This window comes from Bos indicus, chromosome 3, assembly GCF_029378745.1.
Source record: "Bos indicus isolate NIAB-ARS_2022 breed Sahiwal x Tharparkar chromosome 3, NIAB-ARS_B.indTharparkar_mat_pri_1.0, whole genome shotgun sequence".
NCBI classification, from domain to species: domain Eukaryota; kingdom Metazoa; phylum Chordata; class Mammalia; order Artiodactyla; family Bovidae; genus Bos; species Bos indicus.
The window spans coordinates 116,151,290-116,175,527 of record NC_091762.1 but is presented as its reverse complement, the minus strand read 5'-3'; the positions used below and the strand labels follow the sequence as shown (position 1 = coordinate 116,175,527).

The window sequence follows — 24,238 nt, the reverse complement described above, 5'->3', positions numbered from 1 at the left end:
TCCCCATCTGTTCAATGGGATAATCGGATCCTCACTTCTGTCTCTAAAGATGGATGTAACATCAATGAAGAGATGTACAGCAAGAACGTGTGGGACAGAGTGTCATGCCAATTACAAAACTCTGGTGAGGGCAGGGAGACTTCTGTTTCGTCGTAGATCATGGATGTGTCAGAAAGTTGGCCGACCACTTTGTATAGAACTGTTGAGAGGACACCAGTCAGAGTCGCCTACTCGTTAATTCACTGTAAATTTTTTTTTATTTATTCACTTTTGGCTGCACTGGATCTTCATGGTTGATCGGGCCGTTTGCCGGTTGCGGCTTCTCATTGCCCTGGCGCTCCTGTTGCAGAGCATGGGCTCTGGGGTGCCCGGGCTCAGTAGCCGCCTCTCTCAGGCCCAGTAGCTGTGGCATGCGGGGCTAAGTTACCCCAGTTACCCCGCAGCATGACGGACCTTCCCAGACCAGGGATCAAACCCGTGTCCCTTGCATTGGACGGTGGATTCATAACCACTAGACCACCAGAGAAGTCCCTTATAAATTCACTTTTAAGGATTCAAAGGCGGCAAGGCCCGGCTAAAACACAGTTTGCATGTGTTGACTGTATGGAAAAAATCTGCTGTGATTTACTGTAAGAACAATGTAGTATGTTGGGGGTGGGAGGGGAATGTCATATGAGTCACTGGTAAAGAATCATAACATTGACGCATGACCTTAAAACAAGTTTACACTTTCATCAGAGACAAAGAAGTTTGGGTCCTTTGTAGCAGAGATGCATTTGAACTTCTTAATAAAAACAGTGGACTTTAGGAGAGATCAGATAAAAATCTCTGTGAGTTATAAACTTGTATTTCATGACACCAAGAAGGTAAAACATTACCTGAAAAATATAAGAATTGGTTATTTTTCTCAATGATTAGATAAGGGGAATTCCTGTCTCTCTATTTTGACACAAAATCATGACTTTAGTTATATATTGAAGCAAATTCAGATCACTGGGTTTTTAACATTGTTTTTTAAAATGATTCTGTAATTCTTATTCTAGATTCACTTTTAAAGTCGTTTTAGGGTTTTTTCCCTAGTCAAAAGTTGTACATTCTCATGTTCTCATTATACTAAACTTTAGACAATAGGCTCATTTTGTTAGACATTCTAATGCATATTTTTATTGAGTATTATATGTGTGATTTTCTTTTTTTTTCAACTGACCTTATGTAATTAAGTGAATTCTAACAGCATCTCAATTGTGAATTCAAGTAGAGAAATGCCTCCTGGGGCTTATAAATATTTCTTGGGAATAGTGTGTGTGTGTGTTTGCACCTGCATACTTGCTAAATTTAATTATTTCATCCACTTGGAATTTACTTTTATATATATCTTAAATATGTATATTGGCATTAGTGGTAAAGAATCCACCTGCCAGTGCAGGAGACCTAAGAGACTTGGGTTCAATCCCTGAGTCAGGATTGAAGATCCCCTGGAGGAGGAAGTGGCAACCCATCCCAGTATTCTTGGCTGGAAAATTCCATGGACAGAGGAGCCTGGCAGCCAACAGTCCATGGGGTCACAGAGTTGGACACAACTGAGCATCTGAGCACATGACCTAAAATGAGTCTTTTAAGACTGTCTTTTTTCCACGTAATTGATTTAAATGTACAGTTTTGCTGATGAGTTTTGTAAATAAGGCCTTGAATTTTGTCATACACTTGTTTCACAGATTTAGAAAGCACTTTCATGTCTTTCTCATACCCCTGGGACTTTCTTTACATGGTGCAGTTCAGTTCAGTTCAGTCGCTCAGTCGTGTCCGACTCTTTGTGACCCCATGGACTGCAGCACGCCAGGCCTCCCTGTCCTGGTAGCCCCCAACATCCTTGGGTTTCACCTGCTAAGATGTTGGTGCCCCTGGTGTAACGATAAAGCACGACCAGGTGCCAGGCTCCTTGGCTGGCTTTGGGCTCCATGGACTCCTCACAGCCTAATGCTGTCCCATCCTTAGGAGAATCAGCGCCTTGTTCGCTATCACGGAAGCAGCAAGTGGCCCTGCCAAGACATAAACCAGGGATTCTGTCCCCAAACCCCCGAGCATGGCCTTGGATCACAGAAGCTAGGGGTCAGTGGCTGCCTCTGCCATCTGCCTGCTGTGTGAATTGGGGAACATTAACTAGCCTCTCTAGTTCCATTTCCTTGTTTGCTGTTGTTTTCTCCCGTTTCTTTATATGATAAGAATACCTGCCTGGCTGGCTTGCTGTAAGGCCTAAAACATTGTTTCTCTCCAGTGAGCGTGCACAGCAGAAACTCAGGAAATCATCCTGTGTCTTCCTCTGTGATTCCTCTCTTAGTCCTCCCTCCTCCGTCTCGCCTTCTCTGCCCGTTCCCTTTCCTCCGCCTCCCTGCCTCACTTCTCCCCTTCCCCTCTTCCCTCCCCCTTTTCATCTCCTCCTCCCCTTCCTCTTCTTTCTCTTTCTCATCCTCCCTGTAGACTCTGTAGGCAGTGTGGTGTCTGTCCCAGCTATTCAGGGTGGCCATTGTAGTGTGAAGCTGCCATAGACAAGGTGTAAGTGAATGGGGATGTCTGCATTCCAGTAAACTTTATTCACAAAAATAATGGGCCAGGTTTGACCTGTGGGCTCTCAGTGACTAAACCATTTTCTAGAGCCAACTAGTTTTTCCTCAAACCTGATTATTATCAGAATCACTTGAAGATTTTACCAAACTACAATATTTATTTGCTTCTACCTCACCACCAGGGTGGAACTAGGAGTCTGTACTTTTTTTAATGCTCTTCACCATTTTGAGGAAAAATGTGAATGTGGAAAAAAAGAACTCACTAGTATATCTGAGGATGTATTCCATCTGAAATAATTTCCCTGAACAAGTTCAGTTCAGTTTAGTCGCTCAGTCGTGTCCAACTCTTTGCGACCCCATGGACTGCAGCATGCCAGGCTTCCCTGTCCATCACCAACTCCCAGAGCTTACTCAAACTCATGTCCATCATGTCAGTGATGCCATCCAACCATCTCATCCTCTGTCGTCCCCTTCTCCTCCCACCTTCAATCTTTCCCAGCATCAGGGTCTTTTCAAGTGAGTCAGTTCTTTGCATCAGGTGGCCAAAGTACTGGAGTTTCAGCTTCAGCATCAGTCCTTCCAATGAATAGTCAGGACTAATTTCCTTTAGGATGAACTGGTTGGATGTCCTTGCAGTCCAACTGACTCTCAAGAGTCTTCTCCAACACCACAGTTCAAAAGCATCAATTCTTCAGCACTCAGCTTTCTTTATAGTCCAACTCTCACATCCGTACATGACCACTGGAAAAACCATAGCCTTGACTAGATGGACCTTTGTTGACAAAGTGATGTCTCTGCTTTTTAATATGCTGTCTAGGTTGGTCATAACTTTTCTTCCAAGGAGCAAGCGTCTTTTAATTTCATGGCTGCAAGTCACCATCTGCAGTGATTTTGGAGCCCCAAAAATAAAGTCTCTCACTGTTTCCACTGTTTCCCCATGTATTTGCCATAAATGATGGGACTATGCCATGATCTTAGTTTTCTGAATGTTGAGTTTTAAGCCAACTTTTTCACTCTCCTCTTTCACTTTCATCAAGAGCCTCCTTAGTTCTTCTTCACTTTCTGCCATAAGGACAGTGACCCTGAACAGAGTGGCTACTAAAAACAAGAAAGGAGCAAATATAAAATGAGAAAGAATTGTGGGAAGATAAAAGCATGCTCAAAGAAGCAAAACAATAGTAACCCTCCTGATATTCTAAATAATTCCAAATAATAAGCGGACGTAACTGAAAGCCAAGTTAATTGTGAAAGATAAATCTTTCGTAGCGCAGTGCAAGCAAATAAGCGGGAGATGGAAAATACAAGAGAAAAGTTCAGGTCAAACTGGTGACCTGCCATTTATGCAGCATTTATTGCAGGAGAAGAAACGGAGATAAATAACAGAAGGACACAGAGGGAAAGACATAATTCTTTTTTTTAAGTAAACATCTCTTCATTTTGCTTACTCATTTTGGCCACGCCAGGTGGCGTGCAACATCTTAGTTCCCTGACCAGAGATCCAACCAGTGCGTTGGAAGCACAGTCTTTAGCCACTGGATCATCAGGGAAGTCCCAAGAAGTAATTCTTTACATTGAATTGACCCACCAAATGCAGGATGTGATGCATGAAGAAATGCACTCACCTGGATGCATTGTGATGAACTTTCAAAAGTCTGTAAAGCATCCTAAGAGCAGAAAAGCTTGTCTACAAAGCAGCAGTCATTAAAGTCCCAACAAGCTAGTTCCTGGCAGCTCTGCCTGTTAGAAGTCTTCTCCAAGGTTGCCATTGGAGGGGGAGGGACCAAATAAAGACATTTTAGAAATGCAAGTACTTAGAATATTTATGGCTGATTATATCCATCCTGAAAGTTGCACTCAAGGACATGCTTCGACAAAATGAAAACTGAATAAGACAATGAAGAGTAAATAAAGAAACCAAAACAGGGGTTAAATCTAAATAGTTACTAATTTTTAAAGCTAATCACAATCTGTGATTATAGAATAGAAGTTTGGGGGAATAAAAGTGAACACATGCAGAGCTCCTAGACTTCCTTAAAGAAATAGTAGAGATACTAATGAATTCTAGACATAGAAATACAGGTGATAATTATTGTGTTTAAAAAAACTTCAGAATAACTGGCAGAAGATTAAAAATAAGATGTACAATTTATTAACCACTACATGGCAAGAATGAACAAAGCTAACTGCATAAACCCAACAAAAGATGTTTGTTAGTGACTTAGTCATGTCTGACTCTTTGAGACCCCGTGGACTGTAGCCCACCAGGCTCCTCTGTCCATGGAATTCTCCAGGCAAGAATACTGGAGTAGGTTGCCATTCCCTTCTCCATGGTGTCTTCCTGACTGACGGATTGAACCCGGGTCTCCTGCAGGCAAATTCTTTACTGTCTGAGCCATCAAAAGACAGGAAAGGGAAAATAAGAAATTGTGTTAAAAATTATAAGATGGCAGAATTAGCTCCAAATATTTTACTTATCTAAATTAATAATTAAGTTCCTCTTTTCTGTAATTCTCAGATTGAATTTTAATACCCAGTTATATGCTGTTGAAAGGGAGAAACTTCAAGCAAACTGATGCTGAAAAGTTTAAAACAAAGGAACATAAGAGATATATCAGTGTTGTTGTCCAATTGCTCAGTCATGTCCGACTCTTTGCAACCCCATGGACTGCAGCACACCTGGCCTCCCTGTTCTTCACCATCTCCCGGAGCTTGCTCAAACTCATGTCTATTGAGTCAGCGATGCCATCCAACCATCTCATCCTCTGTTGTCCCCTTCTTCTGCCTTCAGTCTTTCCCAGCGTCAGGGTCTTTTCAGTGAGTCAGCTCTTTGAATCAGGTGGCTAAAGTATTGGAGCTTAAACTTCAGCATCAGTCCTTCCAATGAATATTCAGGGTTGATTTCTTTTAGGAATCACCAGGGAAGTTCGTGACTGACTGGTGTGAGCTCCTTGCAGTCCAAGGAACTCTCAAGAGTTTTCTCCAACACCACAATTTAAAAGCATCAATTCTTCAGTACTCAGTTTTCTTTATGGTCCACCTCTCACATCTGTACATGACTACTCGAAAAACCATAGCTTTGACTAGAAGGACTTTTATTGTCAAAGTAATGTCTCTACTTTTATTATGCTATCTAGGTTTGTCATAGCTTTTCTTCCAAGGAGCAAGTGTCTTTTAATTTGATGGCTGCGGTCACCATCCCCAGTGATTTTGGAGCCTAAGAGAATAAAGTCTGTCACTGTTTCCATTGTTTCCCCATCTATTTGCCATTAAGTGTTAGGACCAGATGCTATGATCTTCCTTTTTTGAATGTTGAGTTTTAAGCCAACTTTTTCACTCTCCTCTTTGACCTTCATCAAGAGGGTCTTTAGTTCCTCCTCTCTCTGCCATAAAGGTGGTATAATCTCTGTGTCTGAGGTTATTGATACTTCTACAGCAATCTTGATTCCAGCTTGTGCTTCATCCAGCCCAGCATTTTGCATGATGTACTCTGCATAGAAGTTAAATAAGCAAGGTGACAATATACAACCTTGACGTACTCTTTTCCCAATTTTGATACAGTCTGTTGCTCCCTGCCCAGTTCTAACTGTTGCTTCTTGACCTGCATACAGGTTTCTCAGGAAGCATGTAAGGTGGTCTGGTATTTTCCATCTCTTCCAGTGTGTTGTGATTTTCCAGTTTGTTGCGATCCACACAGTTAAAGGCTTTAGCATAGTTAGTGAAGCAAAAGTAGATGCTTTTCTGGTATTCTCTTTTTCCATGATCCAAGAGATGTTGGCAATTTGATCTTGGATTCCTCTGCCTTTTCTAAATCCAGCTTGTACATTTGGAAGGTCTTGGTCCACTTACTGTTGAAGCCTGGCTTGGAGAATTTTGAGCATTATTTTACTAGCTTGTGAGATGAGTACAATTGTGCGATAGTTTGAGCATTCTTTGGCATTGCCTTTCTATGTGATTGGAATGAAAACTGACCTTTTCCCGTCCCGTGGCCACTGCTGAGTTTTCCAAATTTGCTGGCATATTGAGTGCAGCACTTTGACAGCATCATCTTTGAGGATTTGAAAGAGTTCAACTGGAATTCCATCACCTCCACTAGCTTTGTTCGTAGTGATGCTTCCTAAGGCCCACTTGACTTCACATTCCAGGATGTCTGGCTCTAGGTGAGTGATCACACCATCCTTGTTATCCTGGTCATGAAGATCTTTTTTGTACAGTTCTTCTGTGTACCCTTGGCATCTCTTCTTAATATCTACTGCTTCTGTTAGGTTCATACCGTTTCTGTCCTTTATTGTGCCTATCTTTGCATGATATCTTCCCTTGGTATCTCTAATATTCTCAAAGAGAGCTCCAGTCTTTCCCAATATATTGTTTTCCTGTATTTCTTTGGATGGTTCACTTAGGAAGGCTTTCATATCTCTCCTTGCTGTTCTTTGGAACTCTGCATTCGGATATGTATATCTTTCCTTTTCTCCTTCGCCTTTTGTGTCTCTTCTTTTTTTCAGCTATTTGTAAAGCCTCCTCAGACAGCCATTTTGCCTTTTTGCATTTCTTTTTCTTGGGGATGGTTTTGATCACTGCCTCCTGTACAATGTTACGAACCTCCATTCATAGTTCTTCAGGCACTCTGTCTATCAGATCTAACTCAGATGTATCAGTGAGTTTGGGTTAACTTGGTAGGGTAAGCACATGTGTTTTCTTGTTCTTTCTGCCCAATGAGGAGTGAACTGAGATCCTGTTCTGAGAGGGAGGATTAGGAGAACTTCTGTGTTCATGGCAGTGAGACCCACAGCTCCCTCCCTCTGCTGGGCTTGGGCAGCCATGCTTCTACTGCATCCGGACCAGGTGGGAGGAGTTCTATCTGCAGAAACTGACCAGCTCAAAAGAAACACATTTGGATACTGATATTCAGATACCTCAACAAATATTCAGATACCCCCAGGCTCCTCTCTCCATGGGATTCTTCAGGGAAGAATACTGGAGCGGGTTGTCATTCCCTTCTCCAGGGGGTCTTCCAGACCCAGGGATTGAACTCTGGTCTCCCACATTGCAGGCAGATTCTTTACCATCAGAGCTATCAGGGTAGCCCATATTCAGATACCTCCAACAAAACAGCTTGACAGCATCATCTTTGAGGATTGTCAAAGATGTCAATCCAGCAGTCAGCAGCTACCCTACACAGCATCCAAACAGGTCTGGGAGCCTCCTCCTAAGCAAGGGTGAGCATCAAAGAGTTGCCAGTCACTTAGAGACAGAGATGCAACAGAAAAGAAATTGGAAGGAGTAAGAGGAAGAGAATAAAAATGAAAAACAAAATTCTGAAAGTAATAACCTTAGAGAAACAAAAATAGATTATTGAATCCAGGGATTAAAGCATCATGCCCCCCAGCAAGGGAAAACCAAAAAACAGGACAGTGCTGTTGAAGAGTTAAAATATAATAGTAGAAATTTCAAAAAATAAAGTTGAAAAAAAAGAAAATCTCCTAAAAAGTAGCCAAATGACAAAGTGATGGGTGAGGGATATATGTAAAGAAAATTGTAGGAGTTCCTTGGAAAAAAAGAAGGAAACAGAGGAAGGAAATTGTAAAGAAACAGTAACAAAAAACAAACAAACAAACAAACAAAACTTATAACAAAAGGCTAGGGAGTTTCAGATCTAAAATGGGCCCTGGCTTTCAGTTGTATCCATATCTTGGCTATTGTGAATAATGCTGCAGTGAACAGGGGGTGTAGATATCTCTTTAGGTCATTTCCTTTGAATTCAGTTCAGTTCAGTCACTCAGTCATGTCCGACTCTTTGCGACCCCATGGACTGCAGCACGCCAGGCCTCCCTGTCCATCACCACCTCCCGGAGTCCATCCAAACCCGTGTCCATTGAGTCGGTGATGCCATCCAACCATCTCATCCTCTATGGTCCCCTTCTCCTCCCGCCTTCAATCTTTCCCAGCATCAGGGTCTTTTCAAATGAGTCAGCTCTTCGCACCAGGTGGCGAAAGTATTGGAGTTTCAGCTTCAGCATCAGTCCTTCCAATGAACACCCAGGGCTGATCTCCTTTAGGATGGACTGGTTGGATGTCCTTGCAGTTCAAGGGACTCTCAAGAGTCTTCTCCAACACCACAGTTCAAAAGCATCAATTCTTCAGTGCTCAGCTTTCTTTATACTCCAACTCTCACATTCATAGGAATATATACACAGAAGTAGTACTGCCGGATCATATAGTAGTTCTGTTTTTAGTTTTTTGAGGACCCTCCAGAGTGGCTGCACCAATTTACATTCCCATCGACAGTGCACGAAGGTTCCAGTTTCTCGTCTCTTCTCTGCTTGATAGGAGCCGTTTGACAGATGTGAGGTGCTGCCTCATTGTGGTTTCAGTTTGCATTTTCCGGACGATCAGTGATGTTGACACATGTTCGTATACCTGTTGGCCATTTGCATGTCTTGTTTGGCAAAAATTGTCTTAGTCCATTTGCCTGTTTAGGCTATTTTTAAGTTGCATATGTTCCTTATATTTTTTCCACACTCCTTTTTTTTTTTTTTTTTAGGGATTGCGTTGAATCTATAAATTGCTTTGGGTAGTGTACTCATTTTCACTATATTGATTCTTCCAATCCATGAACATGGTCTATTTCTCCATCTATTAGTGTCCTCTTTGATTTCTTTCACCAGTGTTTTATAGTTTTCTATATATAGGTCTTTAGTTTCTTTAGGTAGATATATTCCTAAGTATTTTATTCTTTTCGTTGCAATGGTGAATGGAATTGTTTCCTTAATTTCTCTTTCAGTTTTCTCATTATTAGTGTATAGGAATGCAAGGGATTTCTGTGTGTTGATTTTATATCCTGCAACTTTACTATAATCATTGATTAGTCTAGTAATTTTCTGGTGGAGTCTTTAGGGTTTTCTCTGTAGAGGATCATGTCATCTGCAAATAGTGAGAGTTTTACTTCTTCTTTTCCAATTTGGATTCCTTTTATTTCTTTTTCTGCTCTGATTGCTGTGGCCAAAACTTCCAAAACTATGTTGAATAGTAATGGTGAAAGTGGGCACCCTTGTCTTGTTCCTGACTTTAGAGGAAATGCTTTCAATTTTTCACCATTGAGGATAATGTTTGCTGTGGGTTTGTCATATATAGCTTTTATTATGTTGAGGTATGTTCCTTCTATTCCTGCTTTCTGGAGAGTTTTTATCATAAATGGATGTTGAATTTTGTCAAAGGCTTTCTCTGCATCTATTGAGATAATCATATGGTTTTTGTTTTTCAATTTGTTAATGTGGTGTATTACATTGATTGATTTGCGGATATTGAAGAATCCTTGCATCCCTGGGATAAAGCCCACTTGGTCATGGTGTATGATCTTTTTAATGTGTTGTTGGATTCTGATTGCTAGAATTTTGTTTAGGATTTTTGCATCTATGTTCATCAGTGATATTGGCCTGTAGTTTTCTTTTTTTTGTGGGATCTTTGTCAGGTTTTGGTATTAGGGTGATGGTGGCCTCATAGAATGAGTTTGGAAGTTTACCTTCCTCTGCAATTTTCTGGAAGAGTTTGAGCAGGATAGGTGTTAGCTCTTCTCTAAATTTTTGGTAGAATTCAGCTGTGAAGCCGTCTGGACCTGGGCTTTTGTTTGCTGGAAGATTTTTGATTACAGTTTCAATTTCCGTGCTTGTGATGGGTCTGTTAAGGTTTTCTATTTCTTCCTGGTCGAGTTTTGGAAAGTTGTACTTTTCTAAGAATTTGTCCATTTCTTCCTCGTTGTCCATTTTATTGGCATATAATTGTTGATAATAGTCTCTTATGATCCTTTGTATTTCTGTGTTGTCTGTTGTGATCTCTCCATTTTCGTTTCTAATTTTATTGATTTGATTTTTCTCCCTTTGTTTCTTGATGAGTCTGGCTAATGGTTTGTCAATTTTATTTATCCTTTCAAAGAACCAGCTTTTGGCTTTGTTGATTTTTGCTATGGTCTCTTTTGTTTCTTTTGCATTTATTTCTGCTCTAATTTTTAAGATTTCTTTCCTTCTACTAACCCTGGGGTTCTTCATTTCTTCCTTTTCTAGTTGCTTTAGGTGTAGAGTTAGGTTATTTATTTGACTTTTTTCTTGTTTCTTGAGGTGTGCCTGTATTGCTATGAACTTTCCCCTTAGGACTGCTTTTACTGTGTCCCACAGGTTTTGGGTTGTTGTGTTTTCATTTTCATTCGTTTCTATGCAAATTTTGATTTCTTTTTTGATTTCTTCTGTGATTTGTTGGTTATTCAGCAGCGTGTTGTTCAGCCTCCATATGTTGGAATTTTTAATAGTTTTTCTCCTGTAATTGAGATCTAATCTTACTGCATTGTGGTCAGAAAAGATGCTTGGAATGATTTCTATTTTTTTGAATTTACCAAGGCTAGCTTTATGGCCCAGGATGTGATCTATCCTGGAGAAGGTTCCATGTGCACTGGAGAAAAAGGTGTAATTCATTGTTTTGGGATGAAATGTCCTATAGATATCAATTAGGTCTAACTGGTCTATTGTATCATTTAAAGTTTGTGTTTCCTTGTTAATTTTCTGTTTAGTCGATCTATCCATAGGTGTGAGTGGGGTATTAAAGTCTCCCACTATTATTGTGTTATTGTTAATTTCTCCTTTCATACTTGTTAGCATTTGTCTTACATACTGCGGTGCTCCCGTGTTGGGTGCATATATATTTATAATTGTTATATCTTCTTCTTGGATTGATCCTTTGATCATTATGTAGTGACCTTCTTTGTCTCTTTTCATAGCCTTTGTTTTAAAGTCTATTTTATCTGATATGAGTATTGCTACTCCTGCTTTCTTTTGGTCCCTATTTGCATGGAAAATCTTTTTCCAGCCCTTCACTTTCAGTCTGTATGTGTCCCCTGTTTTGAGGTGGGTCTCCTGTAGACAACATATGTAGGGGTCTTGTTTTTGTATCCATTCAGCCAGTCTTTGTCTTTTGGTTGGGGCATTCAACCCATTTACGTTTAAGGTAATTACTGATAAGTATGATCCCGTTGCCATTTACTTTATTGTTTGGGGTTCGAATTTATACACCATTTTTGTGTTTCCTGTCTAGAGAATATCCTTTAGTATTTGTTGGAGAGCTGGTTTGGTGGTGCAGAATTCTCTCAGCTTTTGCTTGTCTGAGAAGCTTTTGATTTCTCCTTCATACTTGAATGAAATCCTTGCTGGGTACAATAATCTGGGCTGTAGGTTATTTTCTTTCATCATTTTAAGTATGTCTTGCCATTCCCTCCTGGCTTGAAGAGTTTCTATTGAAAGATCAGCTGTTATCCTTATGGGAATTCCCTTGTGTGTTATTTGTTGTTTTTCCCTTGCTGCTTTTAATATTTGTTCTTTGTGTTTGATCTTTGTTAATTTGATTAATATGTGTCTTGGGGTGTTTCGCCTTGGGTTTATCCTGTTTGGGATTCTCTGGGTTTCTTGGACTTGGGTGATTATTTCCTTCCCCAGTTTAGGGAAGTTTTCAACTATTATCTCCTCAAGTATTTTCTCATGGTCTTTCTTTTTGTCTTCTTCTTCTGGAACCCCTATGATTCGAATGTTGTAGCGTTTAATATTGTCCTGGAGGTCTCTGAGATTGTCCTCATTTCTTTTAATTCGTTTTTCTTTTATTCTCTCTGATTCATTTATTTCTACCATTCTATCTTCTAATTCACTAATCCTATCTTCTGCCTCTGTTATTCTACTATTTGTTGCCTCCAGAGTGTTTTTAATTTCATTTATTGCATTATTCATTATATATTGACTCTTTTTTATTTCTTCTAGGTCCTTGTTAAACCTTTCTTGCATCTTCTCAATCCTTGTCTCCAAGCTATTTATCTGTTATTCCATTTTAATTTCAAGATTTTGGATCAATTTCACTATCATTATTCGGAATTCTTTATCAGGTAGATTCCCTATCTCTTCCTCTTTGGTTTGGTTTGGTGGGCATTTATCCTGTTCCTTTATCTGCTGGCTATTCCTCTGTCGCTTCATCTTGTTTAAATTGCTGAGTTTGGGGTGTCCTTTCTGTATTCTGGCAGTTTGTGGAGTTCTCTTTATTGTGGCTTTTCCTCGCTGTGTGTGTGTTTGTACAGGTGGCTTGTCAAGGTTTCCTGGTTAGGGAAGCTTGTGTCGGTGTTCTGATGGGTGGAGTTGTATTTCTTCTCTTTGTTCAGTCGTGCTGTGGGGAGGGAGGGAGGGATGCTGCAAACAAATAACACTGGCGTGTGCTCGCAGTGCCTCAGCCACACTGGGTCTGCCCCCGCTCACGGCGCGTGTAGCCTCCCTGCCCACACTGCTCGGGCTCTAGGTTGTTCCACCGGGAACAATCCGAGGCTGGCCCTGGGTGGCATGTACCTCCCAGGTCCAAGCCGCTCAGGTTCAGGCACTCGGGTAGTCCTCAGAGGCGCAGACTCAGTTGGGCCTGAGTTTTGTGCTCTTCCCAGGTCCGAGCAGCTCAAGTGATGAGGTGTTTGGTGAGCGCCAATGCTGCAACTTATCGCCTCCCCGCCACTCGGTTATCTGGTTGTAAAACCGGCGCACCTTCTCAGGCAGATGTTAACCGTCCAGACCCCCAAGAAGTTTTAGTTAGCAAAGAAGCCTGCTTACAGTTTTATAGATAATGTCTCTCTGGGGCTGCGATTGCCCCCTTCCAGCTCTGGCTGCCTGTCACCGGAGGGGGAAGGTCTGCAGCCGGCTATCTCTGTTCAATTCTTTGTTCCGTGCGCCGGCCTGGCGGTGTCTTAGGTTGGGGCTGGCTTTTCGCGTGGTAGATATCCCACAGTCTGGTTTGCTAGCCCAAATTATTTCGCTCAGATAGTGCTCAGGGTATTCAGGCCAGATTCTTACTCTAAGCGATGCAGCCCGCGCTGCGCCTCCCTGCCCAGCCCCCGCTTGCTAATGGCGGATGCAGGCGTCTGTGCTGCTTCTCCGCTGGGGGAGTTACCGTAGGACTCGCAATCTTCGAGTTTTAATTGTTTATTTATTTTTACTTCCTGTTATGTTGCCCTCTGTGCTTCCAAAGCTCGGCACAGATTCGGCAGTGAGAAGGTTTCCTGGTGTTTGGAAACTTCTCTCTTTTTAAGACTCCCTTCCCGGGACGGAACTCCGTCCCTCCCTCTTTTGTCTCTTTTTTTGTCTTTTATATTTTTTCCTACCTCCTTTCGAAGAGTTGGATTGCTTTTCTGGGTGCCTGATGTCCTCTGCTGGCATTCAGAAGTTGTTTTGTGGAATTTACTCGACGTTTAAATGCTCTTTTGATGAATTTGTGGGGGAGAAAGTGTTCTCCCCATCCTACTCCTCCGCCATCTTGGCTCCGGCTTTTCCACACTCCTTATCGGATATGTGGTGTGTAAATATTTGCTCCCTTTCTGTAGGGTGCCTTTTCATTTTGTTTCTTGTTTCCTTGCTGTGCAGAAACTTTTTAGTTTGGTATAGTTCGACTTGTCTAGTTTTGCTTTTGTTGCCCGAGTTTTTGGTGTCATACCCCAAAAATTATTGCTAAGACAACTGTCAAGAAGCCTCTTCTTTATTTCTTGAGTTGTTTTCTGGATTCTTGTTTGATGTTTAAGTCTTTAACCCATTTTGAGTTGATGTTTGTATAAGTAAGCGATATACAGTACATATACAGGGCTCAGTTTCAGTGTGTATATATATAGTGTATATACAGGGCTCAGTTTCATTTTCCTTCATGTGTATATCCCGTTTCCCAACACCATTTATTGAAGCAACTAATCTTTCCCCATTGTTTTGGATTTGGGGGTATGATACACTTGGGGAGACAATTACTGACGTTTTAAAAATTAGGTATATGTAAAATGAACATGTTTTTAAAAACCACAGAAACACATGCATATAATGATGGAAGTTTTTCAAAGTGACGCAGGAGCCAACTGAAAGAGCTCCCAGTGACCAAAACTGGGACAATTTGAACAGAAAATAATAAAGCAGCACTGGATTCTAACCCAAAGTGTAAAATGAATATCCATGAGGCCATACAGATCAAACAAATTAACAGTGTGAGCAAAGAGACAAATCATGTCTGCTGCATGATCCCAAATAATTTTAGAAGCTGTATCCTCAAGGAGAGGAACTTCACTTTTCACTTCTTAACTGGGGGTGCACTTAATGACAAAGAGGGCAGTGTGAAGTCTAAGTCAAGTGACCCAGGGAAGCATCATCAGCCCTAAGTCTTGTTGATAGTGTGTGCCCTTGATATGATGTGATGAAAATGGCACTTTATCTCCGTGGCCTTTCTCTCCATCACCCAAAATCCCAGCCTAATCATTACCAGGTACAGCTATGTGTCAGTGTAATTGGTTTCCCATATAAATCTGTGCATTTTATCTTTGGTGATGGTTTAGCTGCTGAGTCGTGTCCGACTCTTTGTGACCCCTGGCTGTAGCCCGCCAGGCTCCTCTGTCCATGGGATTTCCCAGGCAGGAATACTGGTGGGTCGCCATTTCCTTCTCTAGGGGATCCTCCCCACTCAGAGGTCGGACCTAGGTCTACTGCACTGCAGCCAGATTCTCTACCAACTGAGCCACCAGGGAAGCCTGCATTTGAAAACGTTATTTTGAGAGGAAATCCGTGGACTTCCCCAGACTGACAAAGGTACTGAGGCACAAACCAGGTTGAGAACCGCTGGTCTGTGTGGGACATTATCAGACGTGCCAGTTCTTTCTCCCCATACCCACCCCTCTCCTCACTCTACCCGGTTCACGTTCGCTTTCCACTTCAGACCCTTGGCTTATCTTGTTCAGTTCTCCAGGAAGAGGAAGATTTGTTTATGCTTCTGATTTGACAAAAAAACCTTTTGAGGTTAGTTAACAGACTGTTTCCAAATAGGAAAGGGAGTACATCAAGGCTGTATATTGTCACCCTGCTTATTTTAACTTCTGTGCAGAGTACATCATGAGAAACGCTGGGCTGGAAGAAGCACAAGTGGAATCAAGATTGCCGGGAGAAATATCAATAACCTCAGATATGCAGATGATACCACCCTTATGGCAGAAAATGAAGAGGAACTAAAAAGCCTCTTGATGAAGGTGAAAGAGGAGAGTGAAAAAGTTGGTTTAAAACTCAACTCATCAAAAACGAAGATCATGGCATCTGGTCCCATCACTTGATGGGAAATAGATGGGGAAACAGTGGAAACAGTGGCTGACTTTATTTTTCTGGACTCCAAGATCACTGCAGATGGTGACTGCAGCCATGAAATTAAAAGACGCTTACTCCTTGGAAGAAAAGTTATGACCAACCTAGATAGCATATTGAAAGGCAGAGACATTACTTTGCCAACAAAGGTCCATCTAGTCAAGGCTATGGTTTTTACAGTGGTCATGTATGGATGTGAGAGTTGGACTGTGAAAAAAGCTGAGCACCAAAGAATTGATGCTTTTGAACTGTGGTGTTGGAGAAGACTCCTGAGTGTCCCTTGGACTGCAAGGAGATCCAACCAGTCCATTCTGAAGGAGATCAGCCCTGGGATTTCTTTGGAAGGAATGATGCTCAAGCTGAAACTCCAGTACTTTGGCCACCTCATGCGAAGGGTTGACTCATTGGAAAAGACTCTGATGCTGGGAGGGATTGGGGGCAGGAGGAGAAAGGGACGACAGAGGATGAGATGGCTGGATGGCATCACTGACTTGATGGACATGAGTCTGAGTGAACTCCGGGAGTTGGTGATGGACAGGGAGGCCTGGCGTGCTGTGATTCATGGAGTCGCAAAGAGTCGGACACGACTGAGCGACTGAACTGAACTGAGGTCAGCCTTTGGAGAAGGAAATGGCAACCCACTCCAGTATTCTGGCCAGGATAATCCCATGGGCAGAGGAGCCAGGCGGGCTGCAGTCCATGGGGTCACAATAGAGTAGGACAGGACTTAGCAACTAAACAACAACAAGAGGCTTTGCCCTAGATTCCGAGGGCTCTGTAACTATCCCATCCCAAATAGCCTGTTTGGGAAGGAAGGCCCACGGAAGGTGGGCAGTGGAGGCGTATGCAGATGACCAAGGCATCACCGACAACTGAGTTCTGATCTTGGATGTGCCCAGGCCCCACCAGGCTCCTCTGTCCATGGAATTTTCCAGGAGAGAAGACTGGAGTGGGTTGCATTTCCTCCTCCAGGAGATCTTCCTGACCCAGGAATTGAACCCACATCTCCCGCACATTGCTTAACCATGACTCTCTGGAAAGAAACACATGCATATGTATTCAGACCTATGTTTATTACCATGTCATTGATATAAGATATGTACATGCAGTTTTACAAATAATAGTGAAATATGTACTTCTCTTCCTTGCATATTCAACATAGCTGTGGATTCTCTCAGAGCACCTTCCTCGATTTTTACTAAACCCATGTATCTGTTGTCAGCCTGTGGTTTTAGTTGACAAATGAGTGTCATTTCAGTATGAATGTTGCCTGATACTTTTCTTTGTGTTAATGAGGAAAGTGAAAGTGAAACTGCAAAATCTATGCCAGAACGTCGCTCATCCAACTTTTTTAAGTCAGGGACTCCTTTGCTGAATCAGATGATGGTTTTTGAATGCTGGAAGAATATTACCTCCATTTTTTGTGCTATTCACAGTGTGACACAGACGTGACACACGTTTATGTGCATCTGCACTGGTATTTTCTCTACCACTTTCGAAGTCTGCACAGTCAAATCAAAGCAGTAAATCAAGCCTTCATCTGTCGTACTTGCTCATTTCTAGACCTTTTTTTGGGCTCCCAAATCACTGCAGATGCTGATTGCCCCCATGAAATTAAAAGACGCTTACTCCTTGGAAGGAAAGTTATGACCAACCTAGATAGCATATTGAAAAGCAACGACATTACTTTGCCAACAAAGGTCTGTCTAGTCAAGGCTATGGTTTTTCCTGTGGTCATGTATAGATGTGAGAGTTGGACTATAAAGAAAGCTGAGCACTGAAGAATTGATGCTTTCGAACTGTGGTGTTGGAGAAGACTCTTGAGAGTCCCTTGGACTGCAAGGAGATCCAACCAGTCCATTCTGAAGGAGATCAGCCCTGGGATTTCTTTGGAAAGAATGATGCTAAAGCTGAAACTCCAATACTTTGGCCACCTCATGCGAAGAGTTGACTCATTGGAAAAGACTGTGATGCTGGGAGGGGTTAGGGGCAGGAGGAGAAGGGGACGACAGAGGATGAGATGGCTGGATGGCATCACCGACTCGATGGACGTGAGTCTGAGTGAACTCCGGGAGTTGGTGATGGACAGGGAGGCCTGGTGTGCTGTGATTCACGGGATCGCAGAGTCGAACACGACTGAGCAACTGAACTGAACTGAACTGACTTATGGTGTAAATATTCCCGTAGCCGACTTCATGCTGCTAACCTGAATGAACATGGGAAGATCCGCACAGAAGCACAGCATTATATGGCATTTCATCACGCAGACAAGACAGGCCTACTAACATCAAGAGCAAAGAAGACAACAAAATCCAGCACAAAATATTACGAATCAATGCGTTTGCAGTATTGGTAGCTTGTGTTGTTAACATGATTTATCCTTTCATAATTTTATGTGTTTACTTCTGGCTGTGCTGTGGGTCTGTGTTGCTTTTCTCTAGTTGCGAGCAGGGGCTCCTTTCTAGCTGTGGCGCGCAGGCTGGTCGGTGTGATGGCTTCTGTTGTGTGGAGCACGGGCTCTGGGGTGTGAGGGCTTCAGTAGTTGTGGCACATGAGCTTAGACATTCTGCAGCATGTGGAGTCTTCCCGGACCAGGGACTGAACCCACGTCCCTTGCAGTGGCAGGTGGATTCTTATCCACTGGACCACCAGGGAAATCCTGGCAGCGTTTTTTCCTTGAAATCAGAACACCCACTCCTTTCATTGGTTCTTGCTTTCTTACTCTATATTCTTTTCTCTCCCCCTAACCAAGAAGATTTAGAAAAGCTTTACTTTCTGTAATTTGAATAATTTTTGAACGATTTACCAAACATGCATTTTTTTAGCTACCTACCCCCACCCCCAGCTAGTTTCTCGAAAATGTATGAAGTGATCTGATCCTTCCTCCCCACGGTGGCCAATCACTCCTTCAAGTTCTCCTGCAAGTTCTGATTCTTTCGTTCTGTTTGTACTTCTTAAGGGCCTTGGGTAAGACACTATTGAAGATATTGATATGTTTCACTAGTCTCTAATATTTTTCACCAGCACTATAACCTTCATGATCTCAAAGCTTTTGGCCTGTATTTTCAGAATCCACCTCCTTTGTTTAATGAAGTCAGTGCCGCAATGATCCAGGCTGACAGGCTGTGCCACCTGAGGAATAAGGTGCAGATAAAGCATGAAGAGGAATACAGAGATGCCTTGGTCACAATCAAGGATGACCTGAAACTCACAGAAGGTCCCGACATCAAGGAGAACCTTCAGGATCAGATCCGTCATTGGTTCATCGAATGCAGGTGAGTGCAGGGTGTCTGTCCTGATGGTCTCTTCTGTGGCGGGCGATGTCCTGGGATATTTTTAAGCATAGAAATATGCTGATATAGATTCATGTGCTTTTCTGGCTTCATTTTAGAAAAGTAAAAAGGCTAAGAGTTGAAGGACAGGGAAGCCCGGTGTGCCGAAGTCCATGGGGTCGCAGAGTTGTACACGACTGAGCGACTGAACAATGACAGATCCCCGTGGTAGGCGGATGGCCTCTGCGGACCCCGCCTCTTCCCCTGGTGATGCCCTCCCCTCCTTGCATGTGATGTAGACCTGGAGCTTCAGTTCTAAAGGAAAGAGTGTGGCAAAAGCAATGGCGACCCTGCCGTCCTGCTTGCCTCTCGATCCCTCACGTGCTTTCTCCCTCTGACTCTAAGAGTGGTCAGGTGCTGCCCAGCAGAGGGGCCCACTTGGAAGGAACTGACAGAGGTTCCTGGCAACAGCCGGCAAGGAGCCTAGGGCCTCCTTCCAGCCTGAGAAGAACAGAATCCTGTCCACAGTCACGTGTGTGAACTCAGGGCATTCTCCCCTAGGCGAGCCTTCCAGTGAGGCTGCGGCCCCAGCCAACACTGCCTGCAGCCTCGAGGGGGCAGGGACCCTGAGACACGGGTATTCTGCTAAGCCACACCTGGCTCCCCACCCACAGTCACGTGTGTCGTTTCAGTCACTGACTGTTGGGGTGACTTACCACGCAGCAACAGGTGTCTGACATACATCAGTTACTTTACAGTGATTCAGAAAAACCTAAACAGTCGGTAAGCTTCTCTTGCGTTAACTCTGTATGGGGTCTTAAGACAGTATCTCCTCAATAATCCTTAAATTTTATAACAAAGATTCTTTCGGAATGTTCGATATCAGAGTTACATGGTTTTGATTGGGGAATTCAGTCCTTTATTATATAAATCAGTTTAGTTCAGTTCATTTCAGTCAGTCAGTCGTGTCTGACTCTTTGGAACCCCCATGAATCGCAGCACGCCAGGCCTTCCTGTCCATCACCAACTCCCGGAGTTCACTCAGACTCACATCCATCTAGTCAGTGATGCCATCCAGCCATCTCATCCTCTGTCGTCCCCTTCTCCTCCTGCCCCCAATCCCTCCCAGCATCAGAGTCTTTTCCAATGAGTCAACTCTTCGCATGAGGTGGCCAAAGTACTGGAGTTTCAGCTTTAGCATCATTCCTTCCAAAGAAATCCCAGGGCTGATCTCCTTCAGACTGGACTGGTTGAATCTCCTTGCAGTCCAAGGGACTCTCAAGAGTCTTCTCCAACACCACAGCTCGAAAGCATCAATTTTTCAGCTCTCAGCCTTCTTCAGAGTCCAACTCTCACATCCATACATGACCACTGGAGAAACCATAGCCTTGACTAGACGGACCTTTGTTGGCAAAGTAATGTCTCTGCTTTTCAATATGCTATCTAGGTTGGTCATAACTTTCTTTCCAAATAGAGCTTTTAAATATTTATCATTTCTTAAAATTCAAAATTGATTACTTTTGTGAGTTTTTCTCTTTATATGTGTTTTCAGGGATATTTTGTAGCAAAACGGGTTCTCTTTTATCAGCTTCCTCCTCACTGTTCATTGTGGTGATGGTTTGGTGAAGACATAAAATATACATAGATAGGTAGATAGATACGTATCTCAAACTTACCAAATTTTACACTTAAATATGAACACTTTGTGTGTGCTCCACTGCTCAGTCATGTCCAACTCATTGCAGCCCCGTGGACTGCAGCACCCCAGGCTCCTCTGTCCTTCACTGTCTCCTGGAGTTTGCTCAAACTCATGTCCATTGAGTCGGTGATGGTATCTAACCATCTCATCTTCTGCCGCCCCCTTCTCTTTTCTCATGGCAGAGGGGCTTGTTTAACTCAATAAAGCTGTGAGCCATGCCATGCAGGGCCACCCAAGACGAACAGGTCATGGTGGAGAATTCTGAAAAAATGTGTTCCACTGGAGAAGCGAATGGCAAACCACTCCATTATTCATACTGCTAGAACCCCATGAACATGAACAGTTTATTATGTATTAATTATACATCCATAAAGCTGTTAGAAAATATATCAAAGAAAAGATACAGTTACCAGCAAAGATGTTAGCGTTTCATTTTTAAAAATAGCATGTTTTTCTGTTACTCAAATACCAAAACTGAGTATTCCAATCACTTGTTCTCAGATTGCCCCACCACCGCCCTCCACTAAACCCCCGCTCGCAATATAGGAAAAGCTTAACAGGTAGCAGTCTCTTCTGATTTAAAACAGTCTCTTTAAGGTTAAGTATGTACTTTGAGGATATCTGCAGACATGAATGTCCCCTCATGGCATCTGACTGCAGAGCGAAGTCACCAGTCCTGGTAGCACCCGCTGGGAGCCGGGGCAAGTCCCTGGGCAGCCGCAGTTCCGGTCTCTCGTCTCCTGAACAGGCCTCATCCCGCTGGGATGCTGAGTCCTTCCCAAGCCCCATGTTCCCCAGGAGCACCCGGGGTGCCAAGCTCAGGCCTCCGGAGACCAGTGGGCTGTCTCACCAGCAGGTCCCCTGCTCCCAGCTCCATCCAACCCCGTCACATGCCTCTCGCACAGGAAGACACCTCGCATCACCCAGGCGGTCCGTGACGCTCTCCAGGCCCTCCGGGGTCTCTGCCCGGGTCTCTGCACTCATCCCCTCCTGGTCTGAGACCTTTGGAGGGTGCGGCCCAAGGTCCAGGCGATGTCCTCACTCCTCTGCCTTCTCTTCTCTTCCCCGTTGGCCTGGACCACCAGCTTATTGTTCAGCTTCAGCCTCTTTATGACACCCTTGCTCAGGGCCTCCCTGCAATTCCTTTCTGTCTCCCCCTTGAGCTCTGCTGGCACCCTCCCCGTTCCTCCTGCAGGTGGTCTGTGTGAGCACACACAGTGGAGCCTGAGGACAGCTGTGCAGCCTCGGGAAGTGGCTCAGCCTCTCCGTGCAGTCCATCTCCTCATCTGTGACACATGGACAAGACTTAGCCCCAGGGGCAGGCCGTAATGATTCCTGCTGTGTTGTAGCCAGCTGCTCACCCCTGGGCCCCTCCCCTGAAGCAGTGGACGCCCCATGAGGACTGTGCCCGCTGCAGAGAAGGGATGGTGGTGATCACATTTCCCATTCAAGCAGTGGCCTGTGCAGACCAGCAGGGCCAAGGTTTTCCGTTCTTATCTGATTACATAACTGTGTCTGGAGGAAATGCACTCGGGATGGTTTTCTGCAATCATGGAAATTGAGGTAGAAAGGCAGCTCTTTCAAAAGAATTGCCTTCTGTTTAAATCATCTTGGTTTATAATTGAAACCTTCCTTTTCATAGTTAACGAAGATGATCTGCCCTCTGTTTGTGAACTTTCCTTATCAGCAACTTTCTTCTCTTTTCTGAGGACTTCAGAAAACAGATGCGTGCAAATACATTTCCTGCAGATGAAATAATTCTTTACTTTTTAAAAAAAGATTCTTATTTGTTCATTTCTTTCTGACTCCTGGACCAGGGATTGCACCAGTGTCCCCCGCATTGGCAGGGAGAGGCTTAACCACATAACCATTCTTAACCACCAGGGACGCCCTCTTAACTTTTATATAAACTTTTAAAATCCAGTTTAAAAGGTAACATAACAAAATTGAAAAGCACTGTACAGTTATAATGCCAAATAAGCTAAAATATATAAATATATATATATATAAAATACATAAAAACCACTTAACCATTCTAAACCACTAGGGAAGCCCTCTTTACTTTTATATAAACTTTTAAAATCCAGTTTACAAGGTGACATAACCAAATTGAAAGCACTGTGTACAGTTATAATCCCAAATAAGCTAAAATATATATAATCTATACCCACATATACAAAGATACATTCATACATGGATTTTAAAATATATCTTTGTGTATGCATGGGAAATTTTTGACAGGATTCACTAGAAACTTTGTTAGCGTGGCTACCACTGGGGACAAGAATAGTGGTGGTGTTGGTGGTGAGTCACTCGGTCAGTCGAGACTGACTGTGACCCCATGGGCTGCAGCACGCCAGCCAGGCTTCCCTGTCCTTCACCATCCCCCAGAGCTTGCTCAAGCTCATGTCCATTGAGTTGGTGATGCCATCCTTGTTCTCTGTCGTCCCCTTCTCCTCCTGCCTTCAGTCTTTTTCCCAGCAACAGGGTCTTTTCTAATGAGTCAGTTCTTCGCATCAGGTGGCCAAAGTATTTGAAGCTTCAGCTTCAGCTTCAGTCCTTCCAATGAATATTCAGGACTGATTTCCTTTAGGATGGACTGGTTGGATCTCCTTGTTGCCCAGGAGACTCTCAAGAGTCTTCTCCAACACCACAGTTTGAAAGCATCATTTCTTTGGCACTCAGCCTTTATGGTCGCATCCATACATGACTACTGGAAAAACCATAGCTTTGACTATGTGGACCTTTGTTGGCAAAGTAATGTCTCTGCTTTTTAATATGCTGTCTAGGTTTGTCGTGGCTTTTCTTCCAAGGACAACGCGTCTTATAATTTCATGGCTGCAGTCACCATCCGCAGTGATTTTCGAGCCCAAGAAAATAAAGTCTCTCACTGTTGCTGTTGTTTCCCCATCTATATGCCTTGAAGTGATGATACTTCATGTAGTGATGTTACTTTTTATTTTATATTCTTCTGTACAGTTAGATGTCTTTTTTTTTATGAGTATTATTTTAGTAATTAAAAGCCTCGTTGAAAATATATTAGAAAGTAAAGAAAGGCATGAAGTTAGTTTGGGATAATCCAAAATAAACATTAAAATGTTAAAACACCCTGTTTAAAAAAGAAAAAAGTAGATTAATACAATACCTGCAGAGCACTCTTAGAAATTCTCTTCTGATGAGAGAATAGGGTGCCTGGAGGCTGGCTAGTTGAGTTTTCCCCGATCTGAGATGCTGAAGGGTCACGGGAGACCCTGTGCCTCCTGGGAGCCGCCCTTCCCGCTGGCTCTGGGCTTCCTTTGAAGACCCAGCGCTCCCAGCCCAGCCAGTCCCCTTGAGAGCATTCCAGCCTGGTGTTGCTGACCTGGCAGTTTGGAGGCTAAGTTAGAGCAGGTCCCATGGGTGTGCTGTGTATAATTCACACAGACGTAAAGACCCATTCTTTTGAAGTAATGCAAGATCAAGGGTGGATTTATTTTCATAATTGGATTACATTTATCTGATTGACTTTGATAAAAATCCTTTTCTTTGCTTTTTTAAATCAAA

At 43.1% G+C, this 24,238-nt stretch overlaps 1 protein-coding gene across 2 annotated transcripts in view; it reads left to right on the top strand.

Annotated features, from left to right (window-relative positions):
* Positions 1 to 24,238, top strand: part of IQCA1 (IQ motif containing with AAA domain 1) — a 188,419-nt gene that overhangs the window by 36,110 nt on the left and 128,071 nt on the right. For both annotated transcript variants that reach the window (XM_070786938.1, XM_070786937.1), the window contains exon 6: positions 18,794 to 18,999. In XM_070786938.1, coding sequence (XP_070643039.1) covers positions 18,794 to 18,999 — 206 coding nt within the window. The remainder of the gene's footprint in view (positions 1 to 18,793; positions 19,000 to 24,238) is intronic.